Source organism: Schistocerca serialis, chromosome 7 (assembly GCF_023864345.2).
Source record: "Schistocerca serialis cubense isolate TAMUIC-IGC-003099 chromosome 7, iqSchSeri2.2, whole genome shotgun sequence".
Lineage (NCBI taxonomy): Eukaryota > Metazoa > Arthropoda > Insecta > Orthoptera > Acrididae > Schistocerca > Schistocerca serialis.
In genome coordinates this window covers 332,010,902-332,029,461 of record NC_064644.1, presented here as the reverse complement: position 1 = coordinate 332,029,461, position 18,560 = coordinate 332,010,902, and the positions used below count along the sequence as shown (strand labels likewise).

Genomic DNA, 18,560 nt, shown 5'->3' with positions numbered 1-18,560 from the left:
CTACACGGCGGGTCGGATTTGTGAGTCATCGAGATGGCGCCCGTCACAGCGTCTACTTCTGCTCCATCGTCATCTTCACAGGACAACCTGGCAAGGGCCCAGCTGTAACATCAATGGGTCAAGGGTCGAACTGCGCCCTCCAAGCCACGGAGCCACTCGGCATCCGCCAGAGCCAGACGCAGCCAGCCACACGCCAGACCGGGGTTCGCGTCCGAGACGTCTACGCTGCAGTCCCGCACTCGCCTGTCCGCGCAAGAGTCCCGCATCAGTTGTTGGCATAGATCGGGCGCCGACCAGGCATGTCCACCACACAAGGTCGTGCTAGGACTGAGCTGTGCTGAACGTAGCAGCTACTGAGATCTTCACGACAACGATTCACTGCTAAGGTCAATGAGGTCAACGCCTGACCATGCCCGCTCATCATACATGACAAGGGCGTTTTACCTTGTTGGAACAATAAAGAGTTTTCATGAACACCATCCATCTTGCTGCAGCCATCATCTCATCTGACCGACTCCTGTAGCCTTCAAGAACACATCACACTCAAAACGTCCAGGTGGGAGAAAACGACATACCAACAACTAAAAGAATCCGTCCGTAGTAGTCATTGCATAGCACGCTGCCACAATTTGTTGAAGTCCTTCTGGATTCCAAGCAAGCAAAGCGCTGTCTTACGCAAATCTAATGGTTCAGGCAAGATCCGTTTGTGCATATTCCTTTTTCAATGCAACCCAGTGAGCTGAAGATTTCTTTCAAGATTGCAGGAAACAGACTCGGTGAAACGGAATCTCACTTGGCCTAACTCCTTTGTCAGCTCTGAACATTTCAGTCTCTTGATGTAAGCTAAGCTGTAATGTTTTATACACTCGTCAGTCAACTAATTTAGGCTGATTGCCTTCCTTCTCTCTCAAGCGACACCAGCAAAAATTTTATTGTTTCATTGTCAAATGGTTTTCATAATCTGTAAACACTGACCAGAGTGTTAACTGAAATTTATTGCTGACAACCTGCAAAGGGTCCAGTGTGCTGTACCCACTACTTAAGCCTGCTCATTCTTCCCTCTGGTTGAAGTCTGAATGTTTTATAGACTGTTAGTAAGACGAATTCTAAAAATTTTGTGTACTGCTGACAAATACCTAAGGATTAGAATGGAGCAAGTACTGCATTAGACCTAAAGATTAGTACAATAAAACCAATATGTACGAAGATCGCAAGGTAGCAGAGATTAACGTAAAAAATGAGGAATTTGTATACTTAGGCAAGTGGACAAGAAAAAAAATAAATTGGAGGTCATCTGTAAAACATAATGTAAAGTACATCTCCAAATGACTTCAACGCAAAGGCTGTAACCAGCGTTTATTGCCAGTATTAACTTCCTGAACTGAAACGTGGACCTCAAATGTGCAGATAGTCCAACAAAAGGTGTAGTTTCCCAACGAAAAGTGGCAGTATGCATGCTGGGTGTAACTAGAAGAGACAGAAAGACAAAAAAAGGATAAGAGAAAAGTGAGGACTCTTTGTGACTCAGCACCAGAGATTTCCCTTCAGGAGGCCAGAGTAGGGACAATGCGACCACGGGTAGGAAACTGCCTTCACAACAGAAGTCATTTAAGGCTTGCTAGTACGCTAGCAATTGACTTAGAGTCGTGGCCAAAGAAGTTTTCACGATCGGTACTTTACCAGTATGCGGGCGAGCGGTGATGATGTGTCGTTCGTATAAAACAGGCAGGGAGTGTGGCAATGAATTCGCTTACTGAAGAATTTAAGCTTACTTTTCCGTTTTGTTTAGTCATACACATTCCGATGATGATGAGGATTGGATTGTGGGGCGCCCAACTGCGCGGTCATCAGCGCCCGTACAAAGTCCCAATTTTTACATAGTCCAAGTTTTTCACAATCCAGTCTAGCCACTGTCACGAATGATGATGATGATGAAATGATGAGGACAACACACATATTTAGACATCACAATATAACAAAAAAACATAAGAATAGACATTCATTACTGTTATTCTTGGAAAAAAGTTACATAAACATCGTTACATTTTCAGCAAAACATAGACTTTTGTGCGATTACTTATTACATGACACGCTGTCAAGTCATAAAATACGTAACAGTAGGCCACCGTGTAAAACTTTTAAATGATGCAGCTCCACGCGAACAAACACAGCTACATAAACGGCTTATGCCGTACTTTTAAGTCTAAAATCAAAAAACCAACCAAACGTTTATAAGAGATTTTTAAGGAAATAAAAACAAGACCCACGGAAGGTGACGTATAGGTGTCGAAACATGTACAAGGAAAAAAACAAGATAAGAAAAAATTGTGTTCTGTAGGTGGCGTTGTCGTTAAAAAGATCCATATCCCTTCGCAATATCTCATGGTGTGAGGGAGTTTAAGACCGACAGTGGTGAACTGTACATTAGACCAAGATGTTTAATTAGGCACGGATTTGGTGCCATTCCAGTAAAGTGAGCTTTTCCGGCACCGGATATCTGTTTTCCTTTTTGAGTGTCTTAGAGCCTATCAGCAAAACACAAACGATATTTCCAAGTACCCGGTTAAAATTACGTCTCTAGCAGTGTCAAAAAAATGGTTCAAATGGCTCTGAGCACTATGGGACTTAAAATCTCTGGTCATCAGTCCCCTAGAACTTAGAACTACTTAAACCTAACTAACCTAAGGACATCACGCACATCCATGCCCGAGGCAGGATTCGAACCTGCGACCGTAGCGATAGCGCGGTTCCAGACTGAAGCGCCTAGAACCGCTCGGCCATACCGGCCGGCCTCTAGCAGTCTCAGAGGTGATACCATATCACTCTGGTTCTTGTAGTACCGATACCATCGACCATTAAAGAATGGTAAGCAACACACAGAGGTTCTTTTTTATTCAGGTTCATGCCCCTTTTAGCTTGTCGCTCATGAGTTGTGCACGTGGGTCATCTTTAAGATTCTGAGAATAAAAGCTCACAGTTTACACAAGTTATATTTCGTTAATGGTATGTTCGAACAGATTTAGGTCAGGGATTCGTATGCAACTTGATATTCGGAACACAATAGTTCTCTGCTTTGTTAACATAGACACGATGCTGCTACGGTCGCAGGGTCGAATCCTGCCTCGGGCATGGCTGTGTGTGATGTCCTTAGGTTAGTTAGGTTAAAGTAGTTCTAAGTTCTAGGCGACTGATGACCTCAGATGTTAAGTCCCATAGTGATTGGAGCCATAGACACGAGACGTGACGTAAGTCTGGTTTATCAAACGGGCACCTAGAACACTTAAGATTCCACCTTAACGTTCGATAGAGGTTCAGTATGAAAATTCGTAGTTGCAAGAGCAAACTTTCTAATTACATCTGTTAATGAAACGGAAATTTCCGTACGTCTGAGTACTTGCTGTAATCCCGTAACCTTACATAAAAATGATGGTGAAACAAAGTGTTCCAGTGATATACCAAACCACGGTCATTGCTCTTCAGCTTTCTTAAACCTCGCACTGCATGCTGGGGTCCTAGGGCCCCAGAGTAATTTTAATTGTGTATTACAAAGAGTATGTTGGTTACAATTTATTGAAACTTAGTGTATATTAGGTTGGTAACACTGCCTACATGTATGCGATGTTAACTCAAACATTTGCATTGTTGTTGCGATAATGTCAAGCTGTAAAGATTGTTGAACGGCCGTTGGGTCTCGATCACCCTAGTGTGCGTTCCGTGTAGCTCATTTATGCAGATTGAAAATAATAACTTGGAAAGTATACAATACTGAAATATATATTGTGTGCAACTTATAACTGTTTCCTTTCAGTGTAGCCCTATATTATTTTATGTTATTTTTCAGCAACAAAGAGTAAACGACTCATGACAGATGACAATATATGTAACGCACTTATGGACGAGTTGGACCAGGAAGACGATTCATTTGGAGGCCTAGATTCTGATGACGATACTGATTTTGTCAAAATTCAGGAACCACCAGGTACGGAAGAGATTGAAGAAGGCGATGATGATAGTCATGGTAGTTTTCTCAACTCAAACATCTTTGTAGGTAAAATGGTATAAGCGGTCTTCAGCTACACCATCTAAGAGAGGAAGAACTAAATCCAGAAATTTAGTTATTCACTTCCTAGGACCAAAGGGTCAAGCAAGGTGTATTTCTAGTCCACTTGAAACGTGACAATTATTAGTGACAAATGAAATGCTCGACATGATTGTCACTTACATGAACGACGAATTTATTTGCAAGCATTCTTCAATCGAAAACTCGGACAGTTACCATAACACTACAAATATTGCACAGCTAACAACTGCCATTGAACTATTTCTGCGGTGTAAACAAGGCTGCTGACACAGATTTAGAAGAACTTTGGCCTCCTAAATTTGGCAATGCCCTGTTTCTCACTACAATGTCACAAAGGCGATTTCAGTTTTTTACTAGTTGTCTAAGATTTGATGACAAAGCAACCTGCATGCAAAGAAAACAGGAAGACATATTTGTACCCGTTCGGGACATCTAGACTAAATTTATTGATAACTGCAAATCCATGTACACCCATTTCGAATGCTGTACAATAAACGCGCAGCTAATGGGCTTCCGTGGCTGATTCCCATTCATAATATACATGTCTTCAAAGCCGAACAAATATGGAATTAAGATTTTTATGTTGAATGATTCCAAGACTTATTACACGCTAAACGCTATTCCATACATTGACAAGGTATTAACAGAAAAAAATGAAGCTGTCCCATCTTATTATGTGAGAAAGTTATTAGAAGCCATTCATGGCACTAATAGGAGGCTGACTGTTGACAATTTGTTTTCGTCATTTCCTCTTTATCAGACAATGATTGAAATTTTTGATTTGACAATGTTGGAAACTGTATGAAAAATTAAAACTGAAATACTACAATCATTTTGACGTTCTCAAAATGTCGGAAAAACACAATTTGTCTTCGATATGAATAAGACGCTACTGTCATATGCCTCAAAGAAAAACAAAGTTGTACTCTTGCTGTCTACCATGCACTACTCAAACGGGATCGACAAAACAACGGGAAAACCTGAAATGATAATTTCATACAATAAAAAAGCTGGTACTGACACTTTTTATCAGCTGTGCGAAACATACACCATTGTGCATGCAACAAGAAGATGGCCTATGAGGGTTTTCTGCGGCATTTTGGACCAAGTGGGATAAACGCCATGGTTCTGTTTACTCTTTCCAGCACTGAAGTGAAGAAGCCATGAAGTAAATTTCTGCATTAACTGTTATGGAACTCAATTGCGCCTCACCTAAGGGCTAGATTGAATATACCTACACTACGAAGGTATGTGAAGAGAACCTTAGAAGAAATATTGGAAATAGATACTGTGGCACCAGATAGACCAGAACCTCTAGCAGGCAAAGTGAGATGTTCACTATGTTCAAGAAAAAGTGACAGGAAAACAAAAATGTGTCGCCAGGATCGTAAAAGGACGATCTGTGATGAACATAGAGCTCTGATTTGTACTGAGTGTGCTCACTGACAGTACAAATGGTGACTGATACGTTAGTCACAGTTTTGACTTGATTCTAATACATTTTTCACTTGATTCTAATACACATTAGTTTCATCTTTCTTATGCGTTTTTGCCCAAATTTGCTATAATAGTAATTTTGTAAACACCATATGCCAAAATATCATGTGAAAATCAAATAATCCATTATATTACATTACATTAAATTACTTTATGCATTCAAGTTCAGACTCAATTTGAATTTATACATTAATGTATGATGTCGTTTTCAGTATAGTGTTGAAGTGTAATATGTACCAAATTTGTAAATACCGTGTGTTACTCACTCTAATAACTAAATAAAGCCAAGTAAGACATTGTATAGCATTATAAACGTTCAAATACGAGAAAGCTAAATATAAGGAAATACAAAACATCATTTACTAATAATACTACGCATATTTCATAAATACCATATTTTACTCATTGTTATAATAATACAAAAATCATTACAGGTAACTACATATTTATTTACAATGTCCCATGTACATAAGACAATACAGTGTATATATTAATATGCTTGGAACACATATGATAACATTTTACTGGGGTCGAGTGGACCCTAGTGTGAGGTCAAGGTAATTCAAATCAAGTGTGCGGTGCGAAGGTTAAATACTTGTCCTGTGCATGTAATGAGTCGCCTCGGATCAACCGGAAGAATTTTCCGTTTCTAGCACGACTGTAGAGGAATTGCACTTTCAGAGTCTACCGAAGCCGGACAACATATTACATGTCAAAGTCTAGTCTCTAAGTTTATCAAGGCAAATACTCACCCTGTCTCCAAAGTTATCGTATAGGATTCTGGCGTACTCCACGAAGTAATCAACCAGCCTAGGATTTGGCCATCCTCCGATATCCTGTAGCTTTTGTGGAAGGTCAAAGTGGAACATTGTCACCTGAAAGGAGGAGGTTTAATAACAGTAACAATTGTGTTTCCTGTTGCAAATAACTGTTGTAACGGCGTTTTGGATCACCTACAGGTTGCGAAAAAAATACATTGTAAAACCAAAACGTTACGAGTTCTTCACTGAATAATAGTGCATGGTAGGTCTAACGAGCACTGGTTTTCTTAAATTACAGCAAAATTACGCTGAAGAGCCAAAGAAACTGGTCTATCTGCCTAATATCGTATGGAACCCCGCGAGCACGCTGAAGTGCCGAAACACGACATGGCATGGACTCGAATAATGCCTAAAGTAGTGCTGGAGGGAACTGACACCACGAATCCTACCGGACTGTCCATAAAACCGTAAGAGTACGAGGGGTGGAGACGTCTTCTGAACAGCACGTTGCAAGGCATCCCAGACATACTCAATAATGTTCGTGTCTGGGGAGTTTGGTGGCCTGCAGAAGTGTTTAAATTCAGAAGAGGGTTCCTGGAGGCAGTCTGTAGCAATTCTGTACGTGTGGGGTGTCAGATTATCCTGCTGGAATTGCTCAAGTCCGTCGGAATGCACAATGGACATGAAACGATGCAGGTGATCAGACAGGATACTAACGTACGTGTCACTGTCAGAGTCGTGTGTAGACGTACCAGGGGTCCTATATCACTCCAACTGCACACGACCCACACCATTACAGAGCCTCCAACATCTTGAACAGTCCCCTGCTGACATGCAGGGTACGTGGATTCATGAGGTTGTCTCTATACCCGTACACGTTTATACACTCGATACAATTTGAAACGACATTCATCCAAGTAGGTAACATGTTTCCAGTCATCAACAGTTCACTGCCGGTGTTGCCGGGCCTAGGCGTAAAACTTTGTGTCGTGCAGTCATCAGGGGTACACGAGTGGGCCTTCGGCTCCGAAAGGCCATTTCGATGTTTCGCTGAATGGTTCGCACGCTGGCACTTGTTGATGCCCCAGCATTGAAATCTTCAGCAATGTGCGGAAGGGTTGTACTTCTGTCACGTTGAAAGATTCTCTTCAGTCGTTGTTGGTCCCGTTCTTGCGGGATCTTTTTCACGCCGCAGCGATGTCGGACATTTGATGTTTTATCGGATTCCTAGTATTCACGGTACACTCGTAAAATGTTTACACAGGAAAATCCCCACTTCATCGCTTCCTCGGAGATAATGTGTCCCATCGCTCGGTCGCCGAAAATAACACCACTTCCAAACTCAGTTACATCTTGATAACCTGCCATTGCAGCAGCAGTAACCGATCTAACAACTACGCCAGACACTTGGTTTCTTATATAGGCGTTGCCGACCGCAGCGCCGTATTGTGCCTGTTTACATACCTCTGTATTTAAATATGCGTGCGTATACCAGTTTCTTTAGCGCTTCAGTGTACAAAAATATCAATAACATTAACACTCGGAAATGTTTCCAACTTATTCATTTTAAAATATCAATAATGCCAGAAAAGGCACAATAGAGAAGTGAGTTGTTATACTGTGGTGGTGTGGGGAATTGTCATATACAAAGCACAGGTACTAGAATCAGATTGGTGTGGTTTGCACACAACAAGTAATTATATATGAATGAGGGAGCAACTGCACCAACGAATCAATATTCGTATTATACAAGTCTTTATCACCCTTTAACGGTTACCGGTGTTTTCATATCAATTTACAGAAGGTGCACGTTTAGATTCTTGCATAAAACAAAGAGCAGGTATGATGTTTTCTCTTGCCACTTGTACCAAAATAAACATCCTGATAAAAAGAGTGAAGCACCCATAAAGAGAGGAGGATACTAAATGAAACTACACAGATTGAGAGGGTGTGTGTTGTTATTTCAGTGATCACAAAATCGAGTGAAATTTACAAAGGACTTGACAGTATGATCACTCTTATCAGTATGACTTTGGATCACCTCTCCTGGATGCCAGCGCTGGTTCCTTTGGGATGGCTGTCATAAAGCAGTCGTATCGTCTCCTGAGGTAAGCTGGTCTGCACTGTGGTAACTGGTCCTTGATATCCTTAATACTGCACTGGGACGGTGTTGACGTCCGAGCTGGTCCCGCACATGTTCTGCCTGGGACAGAGATGGAGATCTTGCTGGACACACGAGTATCGTAACATACAGACACAGTTCTTTACTCTTGTGCCACGTGTGGATGAGCTCTGTCCTGTTGAAAATTTTCACCACGCTACTGAATGCAGGATTTCCGTGATGTGCCATCAGAGCTCCCTCAGTCACTACCGACTACAGCCGATGGCTCCACACGTCATGACGCCGGGAATATGACCACTGTGCCTCTCCAAAAAGCATTTGAAGAATGGATCCTCTCCCCAGGTCGCCACCATAGTTGCTGACGTGGTCATACTGCAGAACCGCGATACATCGGTGAACACAATGTGATGCCATTCATCACCAGTCCTTGCTTCCCAGTCATGGCACCATTCCATTCCAAATGCCGCCGTTTGCGTTGTGTTGCTAATGACAGACTAGGCAAGGGACGGTAATTCCATAGTCTAGTTGCTGCTAGTCTACGACCAATGGTGCAGCTGAGAAATAATGTTGCAAGAAGGTATTATTTGTTCTCAGGTGGCAGGAGCAGTTGTGAGAGAGATACGATGCTCGATGCACAATATGGCGGTCCTCCCTTGTGCTGGTTAGATGTGTTCGACCGAAAGCTTGACGACGAGTATGTCTGCCCTCATTTTCCCATACAGTCTAAGATCGGGCCACTGTACATCCGAACGCCTCACAAATCCGGATAGTACACGATTCGACTAGCTGGTCAAGTGCATACCAAGAATGAGGCCACTTTCAAACTCTCTCAGGTGTTGGTAATACTGACTCACACACATCTCCGTGACGCTCACAGTGATCACACTAAATTTGAGGCTGTTCACGACCCTTAAATACCCTACCAGGTCTGGTAACAACACTTAGCATGAACAGCACTGATTTACTCTGGTAGCCATTCTGCGTCTCACAGAGTTTTGAAACTTTAATCAGCAAGACAACCGCTGAAGCTGTATACGTGTATGAAGCTATAACATTACGATTTTTCGTCAGATCAGTAGACACAAGTTCAGTGAGCAATTCTGCCTTTTCTCGTCATACACTTCTTTTGGCTTCGTTTCTCTTATGTTCGTCGACTGGGGAGGAGGAAGGAAGATCAGGTTTAACGTCCCGTCGACATCGAGGCCATAAGAGACGGAGCACAAGCTCGGATTGCGTCAGGGATGGGGGAAAGAGATCGGCCGTGTCCATTTCAAAGGAATCGACCCGGCATTTTCCTGGAGCGATTTAGGGAGATCAAGGTAAACCAAACTCTGAATGACTGGACGCGGGTTTAGACCGTCGTTCTCCCGAATGCATTACAGTATGCTAACCACGGCGTCACCTCGCTCGGTCGCCAACAAGGCTTTGGCTTCTTTGCAATCTGTGGCAGAGTTTGCTGTATTTTTGCAGTAACTTTCTAACATGACTATTGGACTACGGAGTGTCTTTCACATTCTTCACAGTCTTGCTCGGCTCACTCTTGTCTAGAGAGCGTTGTGTTATACCGCTGAGTTTCAGCGATTGATTGTACATTTTAATATGAAAAAACGACGCACGACGTGAAAATTGTCCGAATGGTATGGAAATTGGTAGATGTGATATACCGAGTGATCAAAAAGTCAGCATAAATTTGAAAACTTAATAAAGCAAGGAATAATGTAGATAGAGAGGTAAAAATTGACACACATGTTTGGAATGATATGGGATTTTATTAGAACCACCCCATATTGCTAGACGCGTGAAAGATCTCTTGCGCGCGTCGTTTGGTGATGATCGTGTGCTCAGCCGCCACTTTCGCCATGCTAGGCCTCCCAGGTCCCCAGACCTCAGTCCGTGTGATTATTGGCTTTGGGGTTACTTGAAGTCGTAAGTGTATCATGATCGACAGACATCTCTAGGGATGCTGAAAGACAACATCCGACGCCAGTGCCTCACCGTAACTCCGTACATGCTTTACAGTGCTGTTCACAACATTATTCCTCGACTACAGCTATTGTTGAGGAATGATAGTGGACATATTGAGCATTTCCTGTAAAGAACATCATCTTTACTTTGTCTTACTTTGTTATGCTAATTATTGCTATTCTGATCAGATGAAGCGCTATCTGTCGGACATTTTTTGAAGGTTTGCATTTTTTTGGTTCTAATAAAACCCCATGTCATTCCAAGCATATGTGTCAATTTGTACCTCTCTATCTACATTATTCCGTTATTTATTCAGTTTTCAAATTTATACTGTCTTTTTGATCACCCGGTACATATACAGACAAGATTAGAGTGATGAATTCTTCTCGGGTTATCAGCCGAGTGGTGGTGTCATCTTGTCGCAACGTTTCAATGAATTTCGTATGCAGTATCTTCTGGCGAATTGTCGGGATGCTGTGTTCTGCATATCTAATTGTCGGATTCCAGGCTGCACTGAGCTGAGGATAATGGATACGAAACTCACTGAAACGTTGCGACAAGACGACGCCACCACTCGGCTGATAATCCGAGAAGAATTCATCAGTGGAATACGCCGAGAAAGACTGCAATCGCATATAGACAAGATTACAGTTTCACATAAAATGTATGATTTATTCAAGAGAAAGAGAATCACAAATTCAGAAAGCCAATACAGCGTTGGTCAACCTCTGCCCCTTCCTCTTAGGGTTGACTGATAGAATTATTAGGTGTCCTCCTGGACGATATCCTTGAAAAATTCTGCCCAATTGGTTCTTCAGGTCGTCAAAATCCCGATATATTTGGAGAGCCCTGCCAATAATGCTCCAGGTGATCTGAATCGGGGATTGATCTGGCGGCCTTGCTCACCAAGGTAGGGTTTGGCAACTACGGAGACAAGCAGTATAAACTCTCGCCGTCTCCAGACGGACATTATCTTGCTGAAAATGTAAGACCAAGATGGCTTACCGTAAAAAGTCACAAAGCAGGGTGTACAATATGGTCAACGTACGCTGTCGTGTAAGGGTGCCGCGGATGACAACCAAAGTGAGTCCTGCCGTGAAAAGAAATGTCACCGTGGAGCTTCTCTCCTCGCTGTCGGGACATATCGTGGACAACAGTTAGGTTCGTGTCCCATCGCTGTCCGGGGTGTCTCCATATACGTCTTCCGCCTATAATCTTATTGAATGTCATCTTCAGTGATAAGTTCCGCTTCGAACTGAGCCCCGATGACCAGGGAAGACGCTTCTGTAGATGTGCTGGCCAGCGGTAGGCTACCACCCTCACTGCCATCCGCCTTATGAGCTGATAAGTAGAAGTGATGGTCTAGAATCCTATTTCATTTAATAGCAGTACCCCTTTGGTTGTCATATATCTCAGACTTACAGCACAGCTGTACGTCGATGATATTCTACGCCCCGTTTTGATGCCCTTCATGGCAAGCCATCCTGGGCTTACATTTCAGCAAGATAATGCCCGCCTGCATATGGCGAGACATTCTACTGATTGTCTTCGGGCTTGACAAACCCTACCTTCGCTAGCAACGTCGTCGGATCTCTCTCCAATTGAGAACGTTTGGAGTATTATGGGCAAGACCCTTCAATCAGTTAGGAATTTTGGCTATCTAACGCGCCAGTTGGGCAGAATTTGGCATGATATCCCAACAACTCTGTCAATGAGTACCAAAAAACTGCTTGCAGAAGGACCAGAGGTGAACCAACGAATTACTGGCTTACTCAATTACTGAAGCTCTTTCTCTTGCGTAAATCAACCAATTTTTCTGAAACTATAATAATTTATTTGTTTTCACATGTACATCATACCTACCGATTTTTGTCCCATCCGAACAATTTCTTCGAGATGTATCAATTTTTTACCTTTATATATTTATATATTTATTTTAATAGTGTATTTAGTTTCCAGCCGAAGAGATTACAATTTTATGTTGAGTCGTCAGATAAGCTGCTCTCTGTTTCCCATCGTACCTGCTAAGTGCAAATGTATTCTCTCCTTTCTAAACATCGCATTTAACCCTAGTAGTAACAGATATTACAGCAGAGTAAGGGCCACTGACACTCTCATCTTTGTTAACAGAACCGTATAGTTTTGAATGATTTGTCGCCAAGTTAAAGTGTGCATGCTGTGCATTTCAAACTTTTTCAGAGCTTGAAGATAAAATCTGCTTCTAACCATGTTTGTGTGTTTCGTGCGTATCATATCATACTATGTATTCTGTACATTTGATACGTCTCGTTAGTCAAGGCAGATACATGTTTCAGCTATTGATACTGTTAGTGTTTTTTCTTGACGCTCTATACTAGTGTGATGTGGCTTTGCTTTCCTCTTTGCTTGCGTCTTACCAATGGTTCGATACCGTTCTCCAGTAGACCGTTGATGAGGTTGTTGTAGTAATCAATCCCCTTTTGATTGACCAGGTTGGTGTCTCCAGTAGGAAGAATCCTGGCCCACGATATCGAAAACCGGTACGCACTCACCTAAAACAGTAAAATTATTTCCATGTTGTGGCTATGTAGATTTTCCCGGAGTATTAGCAGATCAATATCTTTTCGGATCTTTACCCGGATCATAATGTCATCTCCACACAATATTTCCGCAGTCCACCTGGCCGCCATCATCAGGTAAGGAGAGCTAAGCCGCTTTTGCCGATAACTGATTCAGACTTTTTTGGTGTGGCAGTTTACTATTACACAGCGTCACTGGTTCAGATTCGGTCCAACTGTCTCGGTGGACAAGTGAGAGGATACTCAAAAAAACGGCTGAATAACAGCCGAGCACAACACTTTGAAGGAGTGGCGGTGAACTGTAAGTTCCGTGCCATCCTCCGACGGTGGAAGTACAGAGGAGAGGCGCAGTAATGCTCCAACTTTACGGTATAGGAAAAAAAGTGGCTGGACAAGAACAAGCCACTGCTAGTGATTGTACGAAACGGAATAAAAACGTGGTCGTATTGTATTCAGACCGTGAACGATGGAACCTTTATATGCAGCGAATATACGAAAGCGCATGCGCTAAGGTAAGCTCAAACACTCAATCGTTGCTGCTGCCCCTGACGCAAGGAGAGTTGCACTGGTGAATACAATCGAAAAACGACATATCCTTAAAAATTATTACACATAACCGGCTGATTCAGATGTCATTGTTTCTTCATATCTAATAAAACAAGATTCCAAGTTTCACTTCTCGAGTATCCATTATCACGGTTAATAATATGAACTGTTAGTCTCATTTCGACAGATTATTTTCAAACACAATCCCAGTAACTCGAGACGTTTGCTATCACTTGTGTCTCATTGTATAGCATTTTATGTCCCTCTGTAAGACAGTGCTCAGCCACCGCAGATATGTCATATTGTAATAATCGCGTTTGGCGATGATGTTCAACACGTCTGTCATTGACGGTAAGTTTGACAAATATATGTTTTACCGCATTCACATGATATTTTCTGAACGTCAAGGCTTCCTAAAACATAAATTATCCTTAACAGAGCCAGGAAGTGCTCTAACTTTAGTTGGCGGAAGGAATACACATGTGATTTCATGTTTCTTCCCAGTACATGGGAGGAAAGCCACAGAATTAAAAGTGTCTTCAGTTGGTTTAGGTAATGCTACAAACTCAAAGCACGTCGAATCTTTCTGTCCGTATAGCCGTTATGATTAAACTCATCCTTAAGATTTTGCAGCTCGTTTGGTAAATTCTCAGCATCCGAGATACCATATGCTCTTTTGTCCAAGGCCCGTAGGACCCCTGTGCTTTGAAACGGTGCGGGACAGTTGGTAGCATCTGTTTTATCAGATATGAGGAAACAACAGCATCTGGATCGACCAGCCATGAGTTTATATATATGTATCGTTTTTCGGCAGTATTCACCATTGGAGGCACTGCAAGTCTTCTTGAGCCAGTTGACAGCAGCAACGACTGAGCGATTGCGTATTATATTAGCTCGTGGGCTTTCGTATTTTCGCTGCATATAAAGGTTCCGTCGTTGAATCAATTATCGGCGAGAGCGGCTTACTTTTCTCACCTGATGATGGCGGCTAGGTGAACGGCGGGATATGGTGTGCAGATGACAGTTTGATCCGGCTGAAGACGCGACAAGCATTTGATGTTCTTTTCATGTTATCTGCAACAGCACCAAACCAACATTTCAAGAAGCATGGAAATTTGTTAGACATATCTGACGAATAGTCGCCAAACATTTAAAAAATAGTGTAAGTATCTTTTTACAATGGTCGGTTGTTTGAGTGGTAAACAGTACTGATGACTGTTTTCCGTACAATTTTTGGTTGATGAGACTAAGCCAGCCGCGGTGGCCATGCGATTCTAGGCGCTTCAGGCTGGAACCGCACGACCGCTACGAACGCAGGTTCGAATCCTGCCTCGGGCATGGATGTGTCTGATGTCCTTAGGTTAGTTAGGTTTAATTAGTTCTAAGTTCTAGGGGACTGATGACCTCAGAAGTTAAGTCCCATAGTGCTCAGAGCCATTTGAACAATTTTTGTTGAGACTAAGGAAATATTAGTTATTTTCAAACACGAACTACGGAGCGTATACCAGGAGGAAGGGGCTATATTCATGGCAATGGAGAACGACCATTCGAAGCAAAAAAGTCTAGTAATCATGGGCTCTAAAATGCAAAGTTTAAGAGCTATGATTACTACTTCATCTTCGTTACTGTGAAACAAATCTCTTGTACTGCAAGCTCTTTTCTTTTCATATTTTGGGCGGAGGTAGTATGGACCTAAAGAAGAAAAATGTCAAGTGCACATGGGATCTAAAATGCGTATCCTAAGACCTAGAAGTACTTGTTCAGTGAAAGAAACTTGTTTCGCATTAACGAAGAAGAATAAGTGCTCATAGCTCTTAAGGAGTAAAATTTAGAATCCATGTTTACTGCACATTTTTTCTTGTTTGGATCCATACCACAACCTCGCAAAATATGGAAAGCATAGATTTTCAGTAGAAGAGTATTGTTCCGTGGTATCGAAGATGAAGAAGTACACATAGCTTTTAAGGTATGGCTTCTAAACCCATGTTTACTAGATTTATTGCTTTGAATGATCGTTCCCTTCATATCCCTGAATACGGACCACTCCTCCTGGGACACTCTGCACTGGTGTTTTAAATGAGAAGAAATTTGTTTTCCCAGAAGTTAGGTTTAACATTTACGTAGTTTTTAATACATGGGGAGATTGTAAAAGAAGCCACGCTGTGATGGGAAGAATGATGAACGCAAGGACGGATTGTAGGTGAGGAAGGAGTGGTATAAAGTCTGCTTTCAGAACCCAGTCGTCTTGCCTGTCTTTACGTTGGAATGCACTTTTTGCAACATCTTTTAGCCTTTGTCAATGGAATGAAAGCTGGAGGTATTGTTCGTACAGTTATTTTTTAAAAAAGATAAAGGACAATCAGTCTTTGCTGAGGATGAAAAATTCTTGCCAACCATTTCAAAGATTTCAGGTCTCTGGTTTGATGCGGCCCGCCACAATTTCACATCCTGCGCCAAGCCCTTCACCACAGAGTAGCACTTACACCCTACGTTCTGAACTATTGTTGGATACATTCCAATCTCATTCTTACCCTACAGTTTTTACCTTCTACAAATCCCTTTAGTACCATACAAGTTGTTCCTTGATGTTCTAAAACATCGCCTATTATCCGGTCTCTTACTCTTGTCCATATTTTCGACATATTTATATCTTCGCCGGTTCTGAAGGGAACCTCCTTCTTTCTTATGAGTCCACCCTACGTTCAACATCTACTATAGCACCACATCTCGAACGCATCGATTCTTTTGTTCTTCGGTATCCCCACTGCCCATGATTCACTTTCTTACAATTCTATGCTCCAATCGTACATGCTAAGACTTTCCTCCTTAAATTAACACCAGTTCTTGATACTAGTAGATGTATTTTTTCCTGCAGCAATTTCGCGTGGGTTCCCTGCATTTTTTGTTTCCGAAGTGACTCATATTGTTTTATTCCTATCTTTCCCTTCTTCCAATCGTCTATCAGCTGAAGTATCCAAGGTTCCTTCGCTGTTACATTCCTTGTACCTATGTTGTCTTTCCAACTTCTGTGATTCCCCTTTTTAGAAATGGCAGATTTTCTTCAGCTGAACTGCTTTCTGTGGTAAAACTACGTGCAGGACCGAGACTTGAACTCGGGACCGACTTCGCGGGCAAGTGCTCTGCCGACTGAGCTACCCAAGCACGACTCACGACCCGTCCTCACAGCTTCACTTCCGCCTTTACCTCATCTCCTACATCCCAGGATTCATTGAGGCTCTCCTGTGAAGCCTGTAAGACAAAAAGCTGTGAGGAAGCGTCATGAGTCGCGCTTAGATAGCTCCGTCGGTAGAGCACTTGCTTGTGAAGAGCAAAGGTCATGAGTTCGAGTCTCGGACCAGCACACGTTTTTAATCCGCCAGGAAGTTTCGTATCTGCGCACACTCCGATGCAGAGTGAAAATTTCATTCTGACTATTATTGTGTTATTATCGCAGTATCTATAGCTTTACAGAATTTTAAACGCATCTTATCGTTCCTCAATGCTTCAGTATCTCACATCTTTCCTCGTTGATTCTTCCAAACGATTTCCTTATGAGCTTGTCTGTTCTTCGTTATTACTACATCGTGATCTGAGACTAAATCTGCACTTGCAGCAGCAGCAGCAGCAGCAGCAGCACTCCGTTTTCAGGCCACAAGTGGCCCATCGGGACCATCCGACCGTCGTGTCATCCTCAGCTGAGAATGCGTAAAGGAGGGGCGTGTGGGCAGCACACTGCTCTCCCGGTCGTTATGATGGTTTTCTGTGACCGGAGCCGCAACTATTCGGTCGAGTAGCTCCTCAATTGTCATCGCGAGGTTGAGTGCACCTCGAAAAATGGCAACAGCGCATGGCGACTGGATGGTCACCCATCCAAGTGCCGGTCATGCCCGACAGTGCTTAACTTCGGTGATCCGACGGGAACCGGTGTATCCACTGCGGCAAGGCCGTTGCCTAAATCTGTTCTACGGTGTGCATTAAAATCCAGTCTCCAATTTCGGGAGCTGTTTCTCACTATGACGTATTTCAACTGGAATAGTCCAGTGTCTCTGGGCCTTTCGCAAGTGTAGCAGTCCATTTGTAATTCTTTACTTGTGTACTCGCTACCACAAGCTGAAATGTTTTAGAAAACTTAATTAGTCTCTATCTTCTCTCATTCCTACCACCAAATCGTAACTGTTTCTTCGTTTCCTTGCCCTACTACCGTGTTCCAAACCCCCTTGATGATCAGATTACCATATGCCTTTACATACTGAATTATCTGTTCAGTATTGTAATGCACTTTCCCTTTCCATTCATCGTCTGCGTCGGCATGCCTACCTATACCATTTTAGTTGGCGTTGGTTTGATTCCGATTCTGATGAGAATAATCCTGTCGCTGAATCAGTCAAAGTAACTCACTCTCCAACTTACTTTCCAATTCATTACAAATCCCACTCCAATTATATTCTTTTCTGATGCTTCTGATATTATCGCATAGTCGCAGGAACAGAAATCCTTTTCTTGTTTCCGTTTCACCTCACTGACGCTGCCCACATCTAGATTTAGCCTTGTATCCCCCTTTTCAGATTTTTCTAGCTTCCCTATTACGTTCAAATTCTGACATTCCACTCTTTGATTAGTAGAACGTTACTTTTTCATTGGTTATTCAACCCTTTCCTCAGTGTTACCTCTCCCTTGACAGCCTCCTCCTGTATAACCAGATGGGAGACTAAACGGTAATCTTTTGCCAATGGAGAGATAATTATGACAATTTTTCATTGCCTTCTGTCTTCTCATGTTGATCTTTGCTGATTCTTCCACCTTTTGGAGGCAGTTCGCCATTCCAGTGGCAAGAGAGTGCCCTGGACCTGTGTCTGCCGCTCCCTCAGGTTCACCAATGACTGCAGAAAATATTTATTTTCACAATTGCGATTTCGGCCTTAAGGCCATTATCAAGTGGTTCACTGGAGACGACCCTGCCATGTCATACTCCTCCGACATTTACACATGTAGTCATCATATCTGAGCCGTTTAATAATGTTAATATCCTT

General features: G+C 42.5%; 1 protein-coding gene and 1 pseudogene across 1 annotated transcript in view; both read right to left on the bottom strand.

Annotated features, from left to right (window-relative positions):
- The window catches only part of LOC126413058 (myrosinase 1-like), an 86,951-nt gene that overhangs the window by 44,329 nt on the left and 24,062 nt on the right, over positions 1-18,560 (bottom strand). Inside the window, exons 3-4 of the mRNA XM_050082956.1 lie at positions 12,823-12,957; positions 6,331-6,453 (exon numbers count right to left, since the gene is read on the bottom strand). Coding sequence (XP_049938913.1) covers positions 6,331-6,453; positions 12,823-12,957 — 258 coding nt within the window. The remainder of the gene's footprint in view (positions 1-6,330; positions 6,454-12,822; positions 12,958-18,560) is intronic.
- On the bottom strand, positions 17,366-17,482 carry LOC126413419 (5S ribosomal RNA; annotated as a pseudogene).